The sequence below is a fragment of the Mastigoproctus giganteus genome, chromosome 1 (genome assembly GCF_048544385.1).
Source record: "Mastigoproctus giganteus isolate SK-2022 chromosome 1, ASM4854438v1, whole genome shotgun sequence".
NCBI lineage: Eukaryota > Metazoa > Arthropoda > Arachnida > Uropygi > Thelyphonidae > Mastigoproctus > Mastigoproctus giganteus.
Genome location: NC_143575.1, coordinates 179,482,279 through 179,502,878, shown reverse-complemented (window position 1 = coordinate 179,502,878; position 20,600 = coordinate 179,482,279). Strand labels below are relative to the sequence as shown.

Below are 20,600 nucleotides of genomic sequence, written 5' to 3'. Positions count from 1 at the left end.
GAATAACTTCATTAACGTCTCAGTTACTTAGTTCTTATTTTGTGTAAGAACTGGAAGAAATCCAAGGCATCTGAACTGCTGTTTAGGTTGAAGTCCTGGTGTAGATAGCTTTTCTGGCTCGAGCGCTCTACCTCTGTTTACATTATACTAAACAGTAATCCAACAGACTGATTTTGATCAGTCTGTTGGATTACGTGTTTTTCGTATCATTAACACCATCCAGTTATATTACATTATTATTTCGATTTCATTAACTCTGTTTTCTAACAGAGTTAATCAAATCGAAAATAACTGATTAATTAAAACGAATAATTCCAAATACGTTGAGAGGTATGTAATAAAATAAAACGAAATTGCTTTCCATCAGGATTTAATCGCGAACTTCATTCTGTACAGTGAGAAATGCAAATTTTATATTTTTCGGCTAATTTTCCTGTTCCTTGGTCACAAAAACATGTAAAGTTACGGCACAACTATTATGCAGCTTTTATGCGGTTGTGAATATAAAATGCGATAATGAAAATGTGTATTTTAACCTTCATCCGATGTGGCATAACGGATGGAGATAATGATATAGATTATATGAGAACAGTACTGTGAATAAGTTTTTTTTTTCTCTTCTCCAAATAGAAAATGTGAGCACTGCAGATGACAACATAACATATCGCAACACTGTAGTCAGTGGAATGCACGAACGTCGACGAAGTGCATACTTCCGTTCAACGAGCTGCAGCCTTCCGCCACTGTTATGTATAAATTTCGAATACGATTTGAAAGGAAGCCAACGAGCAGATCTACAATTCTGCAATCGTACGGAAAATTCATAAAGGATGCCAGTTTGCGCAATCATTCCAGCAGAGGTGTGCACGGAGCAGTGGAGCTGGTCGAGGAGGCTTTACGCGAAATCACCTAGAGAAATCCATAAGACGTGCCAGTCGTGAGCTGAACCCTCTACCTCCGTTTACATTATACTAAACATGTAATCCAACAGACAAACGGTAACGCGTTATGTCGCCGTCTGAGGATGAAACCATACGAGTTACAGCTCGTACAGAAGCTACCAGTCGATGACAAAACAAAGAAGATGGAATTTTATTGGTAAATTCCACCATGATTAGTTTTGCGATTATACTGCCATCTACTGCAGCACGCACACTTTCCGGTTGGTAAATAAAAACTTGAAGATATAAGAAGCAGTTTCAGACTTGTATCGTATACCCTATTTACACAATAACGTTTTGTTAATGAAGTCTGTCGACGCTCTCTATAATGTGTATATATGTATATCTTTAAAAGAATCAGAGTATCGTATTTTTCAGATATTTTGCAAAAGTATTCATTATACATTTAATATGCACACTTGGAATGTACACAAAAGAAATTCTCTCCTACTTCATTAAAATTATTAATAGATATGTATCATGTTATCAAAAGTACCGGGACATTAACGAAAAAGAATTGGTTACGCAAATACTGAAAAGGGCAGTGATAACGCAACGGTAATGAATAAAGCTGCAGAAGATAAAAGGTGTCATTTTCAATCGACACAAAAACGTGGAGCGAATTTGGACTGGTGGTGAACTGTCCCAGGACATGATTTAAGGATACAACAAATTTAGGAGCTTCTCAACATTTTGATAACCATCCCATCGTCGGAGACTAACATGCAGGCTGGAAAGGCAGCTGGTTACGCCACCATGAGACCATTCATAAGGTGCATATCATCTGCATTCTCAATATTGGAAAATGAAAGTTATGTATTGGCTTAAAGATTAAAAGAAGGGAAGAACGAAGTCAAAGGTTTCTTCACCATTTATCACGTGATTTCAAATGATTATTGTAAATCGCTTTTATGCATAATAACTTGTTACATGCAAAATACAGCGTTTTCAGACAGTTCATATTATTTTTTTCCTATACTAACCTAAGAATACTTTCTAGAATTTATTGGCTACTTTTAAAACACCCGTATTTTATTTAACTAATTTTTGCAAAAAAATATAATAATCATTATTTTAAGTCTCTGCGCATGACTCGTGTGTTGGCAGAAGTGTTAGTTCACGAGCCAGTCTATCTGCATATCGTGCTGGCTGAAAAAGAGAAAACTCGTGAATAATTCACGGAGATAATCCCTACTTCCTCTGCCTGAGATCAGCCTCGATTGAAGTGGACTACAGAAATTACACCAGTTGTCAATGGGACTAGAAGCAAGGCTTCCCCAAGCGATTCAAACCACTACTCTCACAGATGATGCAAATAAATATTATGACTATAATTAAATATTAAGTGTAAAATAACTTGCTATTCATTTAAACAGCAAGATGGAAACAGTTTCACAAAACTGCGCAGAGGAATGTATCCCCAAAGGAAAAGTGTGATATTTTAATAAAACCAGGTTTTTTTCATATGTACAGTTAAATAAGGTTTTATCTCAGATAAAACCCTATTTAACTATACATATGGAAATAGTGTTTTAAGAGCGCATATTAACCAAATGAAGGTTTAGGAGTGCTATTTCTGAGTACAGTGGGAAAGTGTTTTTTGTATACACTGTTATTCAAAATTCAGTTTTATTTACTAATTTTTTCCCAATCATAAGAATGGCTTCACTGCAGCTTCAGTGGTATTGTCATTAAACTTTCGAAAAGACAACTAGTAGCAACAAGAGTACTCCGAAATCATACGGCTTATTGCAGCTGAATATTGATCAGGATCTATGAATGTATATCTCCATTTTCTGACGCAAAATAAGCTTAGAAAGACCAAATTATTTGCATTTTTATAGGGCATAATAAATGAGTTCTAAAGTGGCATATCTGTCGGAAAGGGAAGAAAAAAACTTCTTGCTGGAGTGGAATGGGAGAATAGTGTCCATCCAGGTGCAATTAGTACGACCTCCATTAAATTGACGAGGTAGTACTCAATTAATTAGATAAAACAAATTGTAAATTCTGTATTAGATCTATTTACTGTATAGACCTGATAAACAATTTCAAATTATTAAAATTTTTTTATTCACTTTAGAATTTTATAAATATATTGGCTTAATTATTATTTAACTTTGAACTAAGAAACGTAAACTGCAGAATGCAAAGCTTGAAGAATCTCCAGATAATATACGTACTCGGATAAGACAGGATGAATGCACAGAAGTTGACCCTACAAGAAGGGGGAAAATTCGGGCCTAGTATACGACCCACGCACCAGACGGTAGAGGTGGATGTTATTTTTGTCACTGTCTGCTTGGCAAGTATTCCTTGCGACAACAGAAGCGTAAAGAAGTGCAGAGAGAAAAAAAGATCGCTCAAAGCAAGCACCTAGTACATCCAAATATACCCTGGTGTAAATCTAATTAAATAACATGTCAGAGAGATAAGACTTGGTCGTAATATTATTCTGTCAAGGAGAGTAAAAGATATGGGAAGTTGAATTTACAGTATTTAATGGAATTATATGAACATTAGGGAGGGGGGAAGAAAGATTGAAAGAGTGAGTTTAAAATACAAGAGGTGAGAAGAGCGATATTGAGAAGGATGACGGAGGGTGGGCGCAGACAGAAGGCGTTACTCAGTTTTCATCTGTGTAGGATGTAACGATATGACTTGCTTCTGCTGCTGTAGTGCTCACCATATAAAGAACTGCTAAAGCAAATTATGTTTTCACAGTTCAGATGTCGGAACTGTGCTGAATAATTATGTGTGCAAAACGTACAGTTACTTTATTGTTCAACTAACGTATTTAATAATTTGATATAGATAAAATATTATCCAAATTCAAAAAAAATTAATGGTTTTATATATAAAAAGCTTTGTATATTCTACCATTATACAAGTAGCATAAAAACACTTCGTCAAAGCATATTCACAAACTGACCAGATTCGGCGAGTTGTGAATATGCTTCGGCAATTTTTCATTGTAATTACTCCCGATATATTTCTCGCATGGGTATGAATAACAATATAGAATAGCGAAATTTGTTTTCAACGATTTCGTCAACATTTAGTAGATATATCTCAAACTCATGCCATACTCAAGACTAGTTTTTATTTTGGAGGGTGACATTACTTATAATGGTTTTAGTTTATCCGTCAAGAATTAGTAAATTTTCTACCGCTAAACTGACAGTCGCATCACATCAGGCAAGAAGCAATAGCACAAGTATAATTAGACTGCTCTAATGTTTTGATATGCTTTTCGGAAGCAACATCTATTATAGACTTTTGGTAGCCTATTTATTAACAGGTTTAGAAATATCAAAACTGGATGTTAACTATAGAAACAATCTCTTACAGACGGTAACTTTTGTTTACAGCCAATGTACACAGTGGGTTACATTTCAGGCTTTAGCAAATAGTAATGAGTTATGATTTATAAAAAAGGCCATAACGCAACGACTGTTAAGAACGAACCGAGAACATACTTTCGTCATATTGCCTATTCATTTCTCCAATCAGCGCACGGCAACAAACGATATCTAGTGCTTAGGAAGTAATACACAGCACTTGGAAAGCTTATGTGACATAAAAGAAATAATTGTATTTCTATTGGTCCAATTTAAATTAAATTTGTGAAGGCTAGACAAATTGTTCTAAAAGAGTCAAATATAAAGATTAATGAAAATCCGTCCACTGAGTTGGATTATTGCATGCGAATGGATGGATAAAGAAAATTTCCAGACATCTATTCGTCGGATGATAATGAAATTTCAGCTGACTAGACAGATCTTCATAAAATAGCCACATTAACATTTTATGGAAAACAAGCTACTAGAAGTAGAGTTATTAGATGTGGAAGGACAGACATGGTGAAGGCAATAGGTGCTTTACGCATACTTTCGGTTGCGCCTAAATAACTGTAGTTTTACAACAGAGGCTTTCTCTCATAATGTCAACTCATTATGAAAATGAATCGCAATTTATAAAAGCAATCATATCTCAAATTGAGTTGCTCATGTACAGGATGTTTCCGAATTTTCTGAAAAGAGGTTTCTCAGATCACAGAACTCCTGCAGAAATCGAATCTCTACACAGGAGACGTGAGGTAATTATATGATGTTAGCGGGGATGTCAGCAACAATCATTGGTTAACACCGATAATTATTGCGGTATTATAGCAATATTAAGACTAAATTGCTGGATTATATTAGTATTTACATCAGGTGAAGGCGCAAGGAAATGATCAGTATAGATTCAGAATCAAAGAAAGATTAACGACAAATCTCTGATGGACGACTCAAAATTTGACTCCAATGAACATCTCATATACATTCAATGAGATTCTGGTCTGGAAACATTGGAGCGCCACTGTATTCATTCAAGAAATATTCTCAATCTGAAAAAATTCCATCGCAAGTTTCGCTGTGGTACGGAAGGGGATCATTTTCCATTTGAAAGAATTGAGTGCCTACATATCTGAAGAGACCAGATAAAAGCTTTGAGTTTCGTTCCTATACCTTACAGTGATCGAAATTAATCTCTAAAAGGTGTAACTCTGTACAGGCATCGCAAATCTCTTACACACACACACACACACACACCCACCCCATTTGGGCGAATATGTAAATATTCAAGAAAATGATACCTTCGACTCTTTACCAGTTTCCGTTCTGCTGACTACTTTTCACTAGATTTAATCGCTCGTTAGTCGTTATTCAGACATCCTTGATAGCCGCACACAATCGAATTCAGTGACGTACAATCAGACCACTCTACTTTAAACTACTAAAATTTTCCCAGAAGAACAATGTATATATGCTCATTTACATCAGTAGAGGTTTAAAAAACCTCTACTATACCCTAACTTTTGTCCAACAGTATATTTACTAAAGGTTTTTTTTTTTCTTCTTCAATGAACTTCGTCAGTAGAGTGGTACCAGAATGACTGGCAGTTTGATCTCTATCTATACTTATGCACATTCTGTTCACAGCGTATACTATTTAGAGATTCTTGTTGCTGCTCTCTATATTTTATATTCATTTAATGAAATTATTAAAAAATTATTTTATATTATACAAAATACTAACTCAAAAGCTCAAAACTTTTAATTCATGAACGCATATTAGTATTTTATTTATTTTTTTTTTTCACATATGAAAAAAACAATTTAAATTGAAATCGGGAAAATCACTTTTTTTCCGTTTCAGAGTAAAAGGATGCCATGAGAACAAACGAGCGAACGTGTTTAATCGTAAACATTGACACTGAACATCAACGCTTTAACATCTTTGCTATAGGTTTCGGCGCCTCCGTAGCCAGGTGGGAAGGAGCAGCAGTGCGTAGCACACGCTTCTTGATTAGACCGGGGTTCGAGCCCGTCACCACCAAATACGGAGGATGCGGAAAGGTCACGGAATGACCGCCACATATCCCGGAGCAATATGGCCTTAGTTGCTAATGCTCCTAAAAACCAAATAACAACAACAACAGCTATAGGTTTCGTTATACTCTTCGGTCGATATGCGCCAGTCAAGGAAAGAAAATCCCTCTTTCGGAGAGGTAAAACTTTTGCAACCATCGCCTAAACCGACTAACCAGCCACGGTGTGAAAGAAGCCTCTGAACGTTCCGATTGTCCACGGGAATCGAACCCTTAATTTTTCACACTGTATGGATGGCACTGTGCTAGCACAAACGCATGAACATCATATGTAGATGAATATATCAAGAATGCAGTTACATTAATATTTCATGTCCGAAATGTTCCTCGTGATAATTAAACTGATATGAAGATCAGTGAAAAATCAATACACGCAATATTAGAATTAAGCTGTCTTTAGTCATTTTACATAATTCTTGGTATCAACTGTTCAGTAGGCGATTACAAGAATAAAAGAATGTCACGTTTCAGAAATACTACAGCGAAAACTTGATGAATATTGGCACCCATACAGGCATTTCGTTATAACAGTAACACTGTTTCTGTCAAAACAGTTGTAATTTTATTTCGAAACTTTTCAGTGCTATTACTGCCGTTACTAATGAAACGACGATCAAATGAAAACAGGACTAAAGCAACCGAAAAGCAGAGTTGGAACTAAGAGGTTGTGGAAAAAACTCTTCTGATGCAATTTGGCAGACTGAGCTCTGAATAAAGGTACTTTGAATGCAGCGTCCAAGGTTGTTTCGATGGTGAATGATTTCACGTTACAGTTCGACGTATTGCGAAGAATGCGATTTATGCCGTTGAATGGAATGTGTCACCACAACTTTTACCTACTTTTTTCTGGGATTGCTGTGTGCCATGAACCCTCCTCCCTACGAAGAAAAATATATTTTGGCGGGGTTTATATGTTAAAACTCCATTCGTTTTTGTTTGTATTTTTAAATATCGTGGAAATCAGTAAAGAAAGAATAGCTGTTCTTTTCTTGATAGGATTATAAACTTTTATTATGATGTCCTATGATAAAATGAGTATATGATATTACAACTTAATGTACGGAGTGCGTTACATTTCAGGCATGTTCGATTTTTTCTTAAATTAAATGGTTTTCTTTCCATATTTTTTAATAAATAGAAGTGAAAAGTAATTATAGTTATATCCTTATCAATTAATTATTAGGATTGTAACTTTACAGAACACTTAGAAAAACTCTACAGGTTTACGTTCTCTAAACTTGACCATTTAGTTTAATTATAATTGTGCAATATTTTCTCTCCTTCCGTATTACTCTTTAAGTCTCCCCCCCCCCGACATAAATTGTACGGGAAAAATAAATAACACTATTTGTCTGATTTTAATGAAATTTTGTTTGACTAAAGAAATATTGCTAACATTTCAAAATTTAATGAAAATCCGAGCAGTGGTAGTCGTTCTGGTACATGCGGACGGACATGGACGAGTTAATAATTATATAAGAAATCACAATCACCGCAGTGACAATTAGTTAATCATATCATTACCAAAATGACTTGTACGTTTTCCTTGCTTTTCTCTCTCCACTTTTCCCTTACTGAAAAAAGGTATAAGGTTTGATTCCAGTTAAATCTGATGAATTTTCCGTAAAAATGCATTTTTTTCACTCGACTCTAGTGATCTTGTCTCAGGCATACTTTTTTCCTGCCATAGACATATAACTGCTTAGAATACATGCAATTTATTGACGCCGTATGTCCTCAGTTGCCTGAACACTTGCCATAAATAAGACAACTATCTGGACCACCAACTGAAATTCTAGTCTTATTATTCTCCTTATTGATGACATTTTTTTTACGTAATGGCAGTTAGTAGCAGTTAAAAACGTGACTGTACATAATTTTTCATGTGCCATTTCTTTTCTGGTCAGTTCAAGTTACTTCTTGATATGCTACTTCTCTGTGAACATTTTTGAACATGCGGCAAAGCCACTTTTACACAGCAATATCGTTTTGCACGAGGTCAACAGAAGATGGGGAAATGCGCGTCAAGTTCCAAAATATCGCCATTTGCATTCGACCAAAATCTGGAAATGAAGACTAGATAGGAGATACAACAGCTGTCAGTTTATCACATGAATACTGGCAGCGTTTCAACAGACGTCTTAATGAGTATTTTCCTGGCAAGCGAAGTAGTGCCCTCAATTGTTTAGAAATGATCCTTTGTTCAAGTGATATGCATTTGCGGATTGAAGGAAAAATAAGCCATAACGCGTGGGTGAGTCATTGCTATTTTTAGAGATTCACAACGGAATCATTTGGAAGCAGCTACAGTGCTGCTCTGCAACACAGTTCGACAAAGGAGTCAAGAGGCGCGTTCATTTTTCATAGCTCTTTCTATTCCCTTGAATAGGTAGCGTTTTTTTTTTTTTTTTTTTTTTTTTTGTTTCAATCAATGTACAATAAACTAGTTCCCAGATTTTTGAAATTAAATTTAAGTGATAAAACAACTAAAGAAATTTCTGTTTCAGTGAAGCACACAGCTGCATAGGGCGTTTTCAATTAAAAGACATCGGGATCTATCTCGGTTATTTTTAGGTTATTTATCGTCTGGACTTTTTTGTTATATTAGAGCTGAAATTTTTGAATTTGATATTAAAATCCAACTAGGTGTTACAGTTTAGATTTTATTATTTCTAAGTTTGAATTTTGTTGCTCAACTGCTTTATTCACTCAATGGGAAATATTTTCCTTGCCCTCGGTTTAACTCGGTAAAACATCAGTGTACTTTTGAAATGAACGTAAAGCGAAATAACCATTATAGTTGCATGTGATAATTCTGTTGACTACATCGATGTTCTCACTAATAACTTAACTCTGTTCATTCAGTTATCTTCAACCTTGTTCCCCAAATCCACCTGACGGCACGCTGTATCTACCCGCATTGGTAAAACAGTTTGAATTAATTCATAAAATTAAATCTAAAGACTTCTACAGGAATAAGTATAAGCAATCAGTAAGAGATGGTACTATGAAATATTCAACTTCGCAAAGAAGCAAAAACGCTAATATTAAACATTACAATAAAGTGCCAAGTGACTTCAGGGTAGTCTAATAACTCACGCAGATATAAAACCACGCTGGAATTTCATAAAACATAAGGATAGATCCACTAGTAAGGTACATCTTCATAATTGACAGGGAATTCTCTTATCTGATCAATTCCATATTGCTCAAGAGTTTTCCAAGGATTCGATTTTTATAGGATTCGAACTATTGATACAAAGAGATCTACCACTTTTCCTGATTTAGTGTCAGTTAAAAAAAAAATTACATTCTCAACAACCTTTTGATCATTGATGATGATTTAAACTCCGCATTGAATAATATGAAAAATTATTTAATGTGACAACATACTAGAATATCACTACTCCACAACTAATTGTATTTTCTACTTATCTCAGAACGGGTATTTATCCGACGCACTTCCAGCAGTTTAACATATTTTCAGTATTCAAAACAGGGGAAAGTATGCTGTATAGAACTATCGAACCATATCCTTGCAAAACAGCCTTACAAATATCTCTTCTAATTCTACAAAACTTTCATTGATCAGAATCAATATGGTTTCTGCCGTGGAAAACTGATCAATTTTTTTTTCATTTCTGGCAATATACATCTGTAGTCCTTGATAATCATTTTCAAGTAGAAGCTGTTTCCACATTTCTAAGGCATTTGATAAAGTCCCTCATGAAACTAATTGAAAAACTTAAGATGTATGGTATCTGTGAGCCATTGCTCTCATAGCTACGGAGTTATATCATGCAACGTTTCCTGAGCGTTATCATCGATCAAGTGAACTCGGACCCTTTTATTCGACTACGTGGAGTATCTCAAGGTTCTCCACTTGATCCTCTGCTCTTCATAGCTTGCATCAATGATGTTCCTTCTTTCATCAACATCGAAGTTCATTAGTTTTCATCAGATGTTCAAGTTGCTCTCTATGCAAATGACCTCAAATCTCTTGGGCTGTAAAGGAGGAGGTAATCGATTCTCAGCAGCAGTGGCGTACTGGGGCTAAAAATATTGGTTGCCAGGAGACAAAGGGGCCTACCCACATTTATTATATTTTCAAGCTACTAAAAGGTCATTAACATTTTTAACATTGTCTAATGTTAAAAATGAAAGATTAAATTTTCAGTGACCTAATTAGGTCACTGAAAGTTTAATCTTTTATACATGACCTGGTCTTGGCGCATTATAGCCTAAGTTGCTAATGCGCCAATAAAACCCACATCAAACTCAAACGCAAGGGGCCCACTTGCCATCGGGCAAGCTGATACCCTGACCAGTCTGCCACTGCTCAGCAGGTTCAGTGCACCCTCAGTAAATTTTCTGTGGTTATCTCTGAATAGCCTGTCTGCTAACCCCCTCAAATTATAAAGTAATTTCTTTCTCCCCCTACAGATCCTCGCGACTAATAAATCTAGAATACGCTAACTCTGTGTTCATAGATTGATTCCCAAGTCAACGACTTGGGAGATACTCTTCTCTAGTAGTGCTAAATTTATGCCGATGTGCTTAAAATCACTTCACTAGTAAATCATTCAAAACACTGGGATTTATCAAAAGGAACACCTATAAGTTCAAAAACTATAGATATGCTGTTATCTAATATAAAACCATAGTACTTCCAATCCTTGAATTCAGCTCACCCGTATGGAACCTTCCTACCAAGAGTTAATTTACTTATCAAAATAGAAACAGCCCAAAAAAAAAAATTTCGTCCACAATCTGCAATTCCGTAACCCTCTATTTTATCACTCAGTATACTGTGAATCTCTATGCGATTACTTTCATCTGACACCTCTAAGCACCAGACAAATTATTACCGACATTACCCTTCTTACTAAAGTAATCATTGGAACCTACGAAGCAATTGATATCCCAAGTAAAATCAACTTCCACGCTCCTCCTAGTCGGAAATCTCTTTGGCTCCGACAACACGGACTTCATGAAGTCCACTTTACTAAACAGAATTATCAGTTCAGCAAATGACTCTCACTGACTTTTTTTTTTTTTTTGAAAATTCTCGATCACTGAACTCCATCCATAAATATGCCTCATCGCTTGTGCTGAAATATGATTAGTTATCATTTAACCTTTGTAGTTTCTTTTAATTTATTTATTTTATTATTTTTTTTTGTGTTTTTCTTTTATTTCTATTATTATTTCATCTACAGATAATTTAACTTATTGTACACATGATTTTAAAGTGAACCTATTTTAATGGTTTACTTTATTGTTGGATTTCTCCTATAATAGTTATCAACTATGTTAATGGTTACCAGTTGTGAGTCTTGTTATCAATTAAATTAAAAATTAACTGCTGGTTATAACAGGGCAGTTCGCGTTGCTTCTATTCACGCTATAATCTTTGTGGTTTTTTTTTTTATTCTAAAAAAATCAATTTTTTTATGTTCGTTTCAAAAATACATTGGTGTCGTTTTTAAGCTAAACCGAGAGCGGAGAACAACTTTACCATTGAGAAAAGTAGCTAATTAAGAAAAATCATGCAAATGCTTTCCTAAAGATAGATAAAATAAATTGATATTCTGCTTATACCCCAAGCTTACAACAGAAAGGTCAGATTAGTTCACAAGATAGAGAACAGATGAATATTACAGTATATAGCAATCACGCGGGTTTGAATCTCGGTTAATTCAAATGTTCCCTCGCATTTGATGACTCAGTGGCTTGTTCGTTATCTAATTCTTTACGGCTTTGCTAGTGTATACATTAGGCTTTCTCTAATTCTTCAGAATGAACTATGCATCATAATTATAAGCCTATAGCATTTTGCTTTGATTTTATATGTTATATAAAATCAAATATATACATTACGGGTATAGCAGTTATTGTGCTCTTACAATCTGTAAGAGCGCAAATACACACGACCTCATGGGTAGTAATTGGTAGCAGAATTACTCTCATAATCGTAGATAGCAAAGGTGCTTTCAAAGGCATTCATATTTCTCAAATTATGATGCTACGGCCACTAGTTACGTTTTAAGCTAAGTTACCTTAGCTTAAAACTGCAACGTTGAAGTATTTCAATATCTGATCGTTATGTGAAAGGTGTAACCGTCATTCAAAATGAATTCAAGGCCTATTTCATTCCTGCCATATGCGTTGCATTTTTTTAAGAAATTAACGATGGATATCGAGGACAATGTAGGCAAATATGAGCGAAAAGCTCAAGTACCGTTGAAATATAATACGGTAATTTGAAATTAATTTCCTCTCCTTTTTATTTAATTTCCTCTCACGAAGGTGAGAGGAAATTAAATAAAATAAAAAAAGTTACCCACCGCTCTGAATCATCTTCAAACTCTGTACATTGCATTTGTGTATCATTCAGTTCGACTATGTACGCACACCAGGGATGGCTAAGTGAATTTTCTTGGTTCAGTGACACAGACGTAGTGATTTATGGAGATGTAGAGTGGCCTGAAGAATGAAGCGGACCAACTGCAGATGAAGGTCCTAATGCCCTTGATGTCTGCCAAACCGTGACGCCCGTTTCAAGACAGCAAAGTAACCTGATGGTGGACGAAGAGTCAAAACAACAGAAAATGGCCAACATCCTGCCAGACTACATTATACGGAACACGGCAATTCTAGCGTTTGTAGCAATCTCAGAACAAGATCCCTCTCCCCCACTACCATCCGCACCGTCTCATAGGCTATGTGAGATAGGGCTATATGTAAGCGACCCATGATTTCTTGCCCCATTCACTTCATCACTCACCAACGTCATAACGAACAATTTTCTTAGAAGAGTGTGCTTCAATAGTCTATAGCCAGTAAGGTTTGAGTGTTCAATGTATGTTCAATGAGCGTTCAAGTATCACCAGGATTCTTGAACGCTCTCATTAATATGGAACTGTTGAGTGTGAACTGGCCGCGTGCGTTGTGTGTGTGTGTGTTTAACCCTTAGTGCACACTGCAAGTCTACTGTAGGTATAAATATTTTTGGCGCTTTGCCATTATTTTCAAAACGTACCGCGAGAACAGAATTTTAGCTTAGAGACTTGAAAAAAATCATGTCACGATATGATCACGATATCTTTAATATCTGGCACAGTGGGTCTTCGTGTCCATTAACACCTGCATTGTTTGCCCATTAGAGGAGCTAGATTTTTTTTTGCTGGTGTTACGGAAATTTTCTAATACTAAATATTAATTTATATTAATAAAATCATTTGTCGAAGGGAAGAAATCCGCCAGTCTCCCTCTTGTAAAATACTCAGAACTACGTACTGATGACTAAATGGTAATTACTCGCGGCTTTCACAAGTTCCGCTTGTGAAAGCCACGAGTGGTTTTAGTAAAAGCTGCATTAGCCTATTGCCGTAATTCTATAAAAGCTATAGTCTTTTATATCTGGGTCTAGTACACCAGTCAAAATCTTAATTTCAAAAATTTTTTTTATTCATATGAACTTGGTCATTACACAGCTGATTATTTAGATTCTGGATATTTAAGCTGCTTTAAGAACTGCTATATTTGTTCTATGGGTGGCACTAGTGCAGTAATATTAAAATTGTTTATGTGCGTGTTTATTGGAAGGGAGTGGGAATTTGCTAGCACTCCAGTAAAAATAAATAAAACTTAACTTTGCAGTCATTCAGGAAGTTTCTTTTCGATAAGGATAAATAATAACAACTTATTTCGCTCTTCGTTAACTTTCCATGCACTAAACTATTTTAAAGTGAATTAATTTAATCCATTACTGAATCTTAGAAATAATGTTATGTTATAAAATGCAGCAGAATGGCTTTTTTCAGCTATTGCTATTGTTAAATTCTCCGGTTTTCATTAGCATCCATTGTACTCATTTACAAAACAAGATACTTTTGTTTGTTCAAAAATCATGTTTCAGGTTTTTCATTCTTCAAAAGAGTATAATTACTTTGTCGCTCACATTCCCAACATTTCTACACTAGCTGCCGTTGCAGAAAAACTTATTTCCCTCTTCTCTTAATCCTGTACTTTTCCCGCTTTCCTTTTATGGTAGCTTCTGCGCACGAGAGGAAAGCTTAGACCAGCACGTGTGGGTGAAAGCGTAGACTTTTGCACGCAGCTCTCTACTGTTATTCTCGTCCAGAGCGATGGATGAGAGTTCGCTGCTGCTTTTGATACATATGTGGCACGTGACCTGCTCCGCCTTCGTGACGAAGGTCATGGAAGAATCTCCACGTGAAACGAGATCAAAAAGAGGTGTGGTCGCCAACTCAGCAGCGGAGAATTAGTACTGTGACGCAGCTATTCCACTTCCCTCCTACCACCCTCCTTCTGACATAACTGACTAATCACAAACTTGATTGTTGGCCCGTTTTCTTACTGCTGGCAGTCGTAATAGTTTCAAGAAATTTGGGCACAGTCTACCATTTCGCCGGCTCTGCTAGGTAGCTGTCTGTGCCTACGTGCGCTCCTGCTTCTTGTTCCGAAACAGAAACCTCCGACCTCTTCGAAACGATGTCTGACGATGTTGAAGTAAAGAAGACAAAGATCAAGAAGAAGAAGACTAAAGTTCAAGTGGAGGTGGAATATGACGATCGTGGAGGACAAGATGGGCCACGTTTTATCGAAGATGAACAAAAGAACGAAGTTAATGAGGTAAAACAAACTATTTTTATTCGCTCATTTAACCTAGGACAATTCACAACTTGAAGGGAAACGCTTCAATGTGATTCGGTACAGATTTATTTAGGAAACACAGACATAAGTTTCACACTAACAGTCCGAAATAAAATAAATAAAAAAACGGTTTTTTTTCGTAACAGATAATTATCTTTTTATTATGATTGTCAAAAGGATTAATTATACTATGTATGTAAAAAATGGCAAGCCACCTCCCATTTTCCTTATCCATTTTTCCCTTTAGTTCGTTTTTTCGCCTTCTAATATGTACTAGGTGTATTGAATTCCAAGCAGTGAAATTTATCCGACACTCGAACTAATTAATTGATATGTGAATAAATATCACTTCAAGTCACTGTTTAAATTGACTTGAAGTTTAAATTTCAAGTCAATTGATAAAAATTCAATGAGAATGCAAACATTTAACTTCATATCTGCTGGTAAGAATGACCACTTGTTAAGATTGCTGTCTATCCATGTCGTGAGGAAATGCATGGGTTGAAATCCCATTCAGACTGCAAGAACGTTTGCGAATTTCTTTACACAATAGCCGACCTAGCGTGCTTATTTGTTTGTTTTTCCATAAAACCAATTATAGGAACTTCTGTGCGATTTTTTTCGCACTAAAACAAACAGTAAAACAATCAGATCGATGAAAACGCCATGATGTCTCTAATAGCAATTTGAACAGTAAGCCTTACGTTACATTCCATATACAATAAATATTAAATAATTTTTACATTACCATAAATTTATTTACAGTTTAAAGGTAATTTTCTTGGTCATAATAAAGCTTGACTTATTATTTTAAGTAGCGACCTTGATATATGACAGTTGGCGCGCTAAAAATTTCTAATCGTTAAAATTTTGTTTTATGTTAACACTAAATTTATATTTCCCACTGTAATTGGTAAGTCTTAAAATTTCTAAATTTATTCCAGAGGTTTATGTCAGATTTAGCATACTTAAATTGCTGATAGGAAACAAGTTTTTCTATCTTTGGGACTCAGTGTTCGTTAGTTGTTTGTTTGTTTGTTTGTTAGTTGCTTTTTAGGAGCATTAGCAACTAAGGCCATATTGCTCCGGGATATGCGGTGGTCATTCCCTGACCTTTCCGCATCCTCCGTATTTGGTGGTGACGGGCTCGAACCCCGGTCTAATCAAGAAGCGTGTGCTACGCGCTGCTGCTCCTTCCCACCTGGCTACGGAGGCGCCACTCAGTGTTCAAAATTGCAAAAGAAACGTTAAGTATCCAATTGTAAGTATTCACCCTACGTAATGCCATTCACACAATATATGTTCCTGTTTATTTGAAAAGCTTGCCACTGACACACGGCCATTACTGTGCTTAGAAGCAACTCATCAGTGGATAATTCGGCACAAATAGTGAAAACCGCACAATCCATTTCTTATATGGCTACGTGACAGGGAAAGATTCTGTTCACTTCGCTTCCGACAAAATTATCCCCTCTACTCGAATGGCGCATTTATAGCCTTAGTAGCTAATGTGCCAATAAAATCAAAACCAACCCTCTACTCGAACTTGGGAAATTAAAATTCTCTAACGAATTAGGCTCCATGCGCATTTATAAAACAAGAATTAAACAAGCCGATACAAAAACAAATCATACTTTAAAATTATCAAATTCATTACGAACTAGTTCAGTTAAAAGTACATGATTTATTATTTCAGCCAAAATGGACAAAAAGATTCCACTGGCAATTACTGATAACGGTAATAGCAAAGAACAACAGGTATCATATTGATACTTATCAGTATACAACAAATTCCCTATACACTCACGCTGGATTTGAAATAGTGGTGCTAAAAAAATTACATCACTTACAAACTTCACCGAATTTCTATGAAGATTGGCAATATATCATATGTTTTGTAATAGAATTACGCTATTGTCTAGAAAGCTCTATTAGATGTCACGTGCCATACATGATTGCATCACCTAGCGGCAGTAAAAATAAGTTACATATGAAACAAGCCCAGTATTCTTTTCTATTACAATGGCTGTTTTCACAATTAATACCATGTGGGAAAAAGTGTTGCTGCAACTGCGTTGAACGCAGGAGGATATTCTAAGCATGGAATAGCTAAAAGAAACACTGAAATTAGTCAACAAGCATGTTTATTACAAATATTTTTAGAAACTGGCAGTCTAAACAGAAAAGATGGAAATCAACAAATATCTTCTGCAGCGCACGACAAATTTCTGGTCTTCATCGATGGATCACAAAAACAGCATGGGAAAAGATACAGGACTAAAGGCAAGTTCTCTCACAGACTTGAGAGAATTCTAATTAAATTCTTATGCTATAGAAATCACGTTGCCTTTCACCGTCGAAATTATGGAGCTCGTTGTGGTCGCTTCAGAATCATTCCTCTTCACTCTAGATGACAACTCATGGGTCTCTTTTTGTTTACAATATCAAACTCTTATCAATTCTCCATCTCTTCTTGAACAAATACCTTTCGCTATACCCCGTTTGAATTCTCGTAATAAAATTAATTTCTCACTGCCTCATTAATCACTTACTTGGTAGAGGACTAGCAAGTTAAGTGATTTCATCACTTACTTGGTAATTTTAATTCTAGTTTTGTATTGATTATTACTGTTTTGTATTTTCTGTAACTCCTAGCGTTCTCACCTTTATTTAGGGTCTGTGTGTGAGAAACGTGTATATATAAATACTGCTACAATAGGAAAGCATGCTACTAATGAGCCTTTTCTCATTAGTAGCACGTAGCCCAAAAAAAGCCACTTTTGACGCAAGAAATGAAAACACAGCGTCTTAAGTGGGCAAAACAGAATACTAGTTTATATATCTTTATTGCAATCAAGTTGGTCTGTGATCAGTGACAATGTTATTTTCTCAGAAGAATCAAAATTCAGTTTTTTAATGTCCAGAAGACAGACGAAGAAGAGGAAAAGAATTTAATACTGAGTGTATCGTCTGAAGGAGTTGGTCTTCTTGAATTTGTGAAGGGTTCAGTTAATGCTGAAGTGAACAAGGACATTCTTCAGACAAAATTACTTCCCACACTTAGGGATCACAATGGGGATGTTGCCAATTACATTTTTCACGACGACTCTGCTCCACGTCATAGTCAAAACCTTAAGTACTACTTCATAAAAACAGCAAAAGTTTTTTAAATTTATGAAACGTTTCACTCTTGCTTAAATTAATGTAATTTATTTCGTTGTCTTTACTCCCAAGGTGCAAAAATGGTTGAATGATAAATCAATTCGCCCAATAACACAGCCTGGGAACAGGCCAGACCTCAATCCAACCGAAAATTGTTAGAAAAAATAGGTGTTTCGGTAATTCAGAAGAAACCAAAAACACTTACAGCTGCAGGAGGAGACATTAATCCATGGTTGGTACTATGAGATTTATATATGCAGTTTTGCTATTATATACAGTTGTATTTTTATATGCAGTTTTGCTATTAGCACCATTGTTTGGCGGCTTCCTTCACTTTGTTCTACCTGTGATTTCTCAGATCATTTTTAGTCTTCCAAAAAACGGTAAATCATGAATGGCGATATAGGCAGACCCATGCCTGATATCCAATGTCCTAGCTACATCATCATTACGGTATATCAATCAGTTCTTATGACACTGTCTGCCAAGATAAGATTTTCTTCAGTGACAACTGTGTGAACTAGTTTTGGACAAATCGTCCAGAGTTTGTTCATGTTTCTTGTTTGCCCATATACTCACGAATGGGTAACTGTATACAGAATTGCCAACGTACATTATTTTTCATACGCCAGTGAATTTTTGATAGGAGTCCAACCTTCCTTTTTTTTTATATAATTTCCTCAGTGAATTTTTGATGGAGGGTGTCTGCTGTTCTGATGTCACTTTGAAGGCCATGTTGTTTCTGCTACTGCGCATCAAACCTCGCGCATACAGGATAGCCAACGTGTCTTATTGTTCAGTAGAAGCATTAACAGCCGTTCCTAAATTTATACCCATGGAAGCGCGTAATTAAATTTCGACAATCGAAATCTTCTGTTTCATTTAACTCACGCTCGTAGTTCTTCTCGAGAAGAATCAGTCGGGTTGTATTGCAAATAAAGTAAACCTATCGTAGAATACACTGAGGTCTCAGGTCTTAGTTTCCTTTGCTTTTATTCTAAACAACTCAACTCAATACTCAAGAATAAGAATTTTCATAGCGGTTATATACAATGTTAACATAAATGGAATAAATAAATCCTTCTGTTTATACTCCTGTATGACCACGTGGGGTTAGAGGAGTTCACAAGATAAAGATACAAGAAAATTACCGTATTTAGCAGCCCGAGCTTGAACCAAGCTAAAAGCGCATGGATTTCTGTACCCTTGCGCTTGAAACATTAGGCGCTAAGGGGGGGGGGGAACTTTAATATACTGTGAAGCAATCTGCTTTCAATAAAAATGAATGAAAATGTCCTTTTTTTTTTTAATCCTTCAGGAACACTGAATTTTGTTAGTTATTGCAATGCAGGTTTGAGGCCGTTTATGTTCTTTACTTGAGCCTTACAGAATAGAAGGTTATGAAAAGATGATTAAATAAAATTGTTATTATTATTGTTGTTCTGTTATTTCTCCTTGATGGATGGGAGGTACTACCCCGTTACGGGTTTCTACTAAGTGCACAGGGTGGTTATGTCTAGTGTTACTGTTCGTCAAGTACCTCTCTGATTATCCTACAGATATTCAAGATTTCGACTTTCTGGAGTTCCTTGTATGTGTTCTCTGGGAGACCTATTGCTACTGGGCTCTTAAATAGGATCCTTGGCACCATACCGGTGGCTGACACGACGATCGAGATGGTCGTTACTTATTGCATGTGCCACATCTCTTTGATCTCCTGTCTTAGGTCCGTGTATTTAATGATCTTTTCCTCGTGGATTTTTTGAAGATTGCCACCGCTATGTCAATCAGATAGGTAGCCTTTTCCTTCTTATCGTCCGGTCTGCTGTGCGCGATTGTCTTGTCCGTTATTATGGCGCGGTCATAGCACAGCTTGTGGGTTGGGGTCTCTAATACGGACTGGGGTTCGTACTTGTAATACGGTACACTTTCTTTGAGCAACTGGTAATTCCTCGCTAGCTTCTGATGTATTATATTGGCTACCTGGTCATGTCTACGAGTGTACTGTCTGGGTGATCACCTTGCATCCTGCGGTGATGTGTTGGATCGTTTCTGAGGCCAGGCGGCATTGTCGACGTGTATCATCTGACAGTCCGGGCTCCTCTGCGATGTATTTTCTATATTTCCTGGTCTGGTTTGATTACCTAGTCTTGGATGGCGAGCATGAATCCTTCAGTCTCGAGGAAACGCGTCCCGCTCGTGAGCCTTGCATTGGAAGCCATCTTATCTATGTGGTCTTGGAGATCATTGTAGTGTCTACCATGGAGTGCCTTCTTTGCCTATTTTTCTAGCTTCGTTTGTTCCATCTGGACGGGAAGGGACTCCTCCCTATTTTTCTTATGGCCTGGTAGAGTGCTGCTTTGTTTTTCTGGAAGTAATCCTCC

The 20,600-nt window shown here is 36.2% G+C and overlaps 1 protein-coding gene across 5 annotated transcripts in view; it reads left to right on the top strand.

Moving 5' to 3' along the window:
- LOC150091330 (four and a half LIM domains protein 2-like) overlaps positions 1-20,600 on the top strand; it is a 437,588-nt gene that overhangs the window by 351,752 nt on the left and 65,236 nt on the right. Inside the window, exon 1 of one of the 5 annotated variants that reach the window (XM_090375200.1) lies at positions 14,717-15,033. The exons of the other annotated variants lie outside the window; for them this stretch is intronic. Coding sequence (XP_090231326.1) covers positions 14,893-15,033 — 141 coding nt within the window. The 5' untranslated portion in view covers positions 14,717-14,892. Of the gene's footprint in view, positions 1-14,716; positions 15,034-20,600 lie in introns of those variants that run through there. 5 annotated transcript variants of the gene reach the window in all.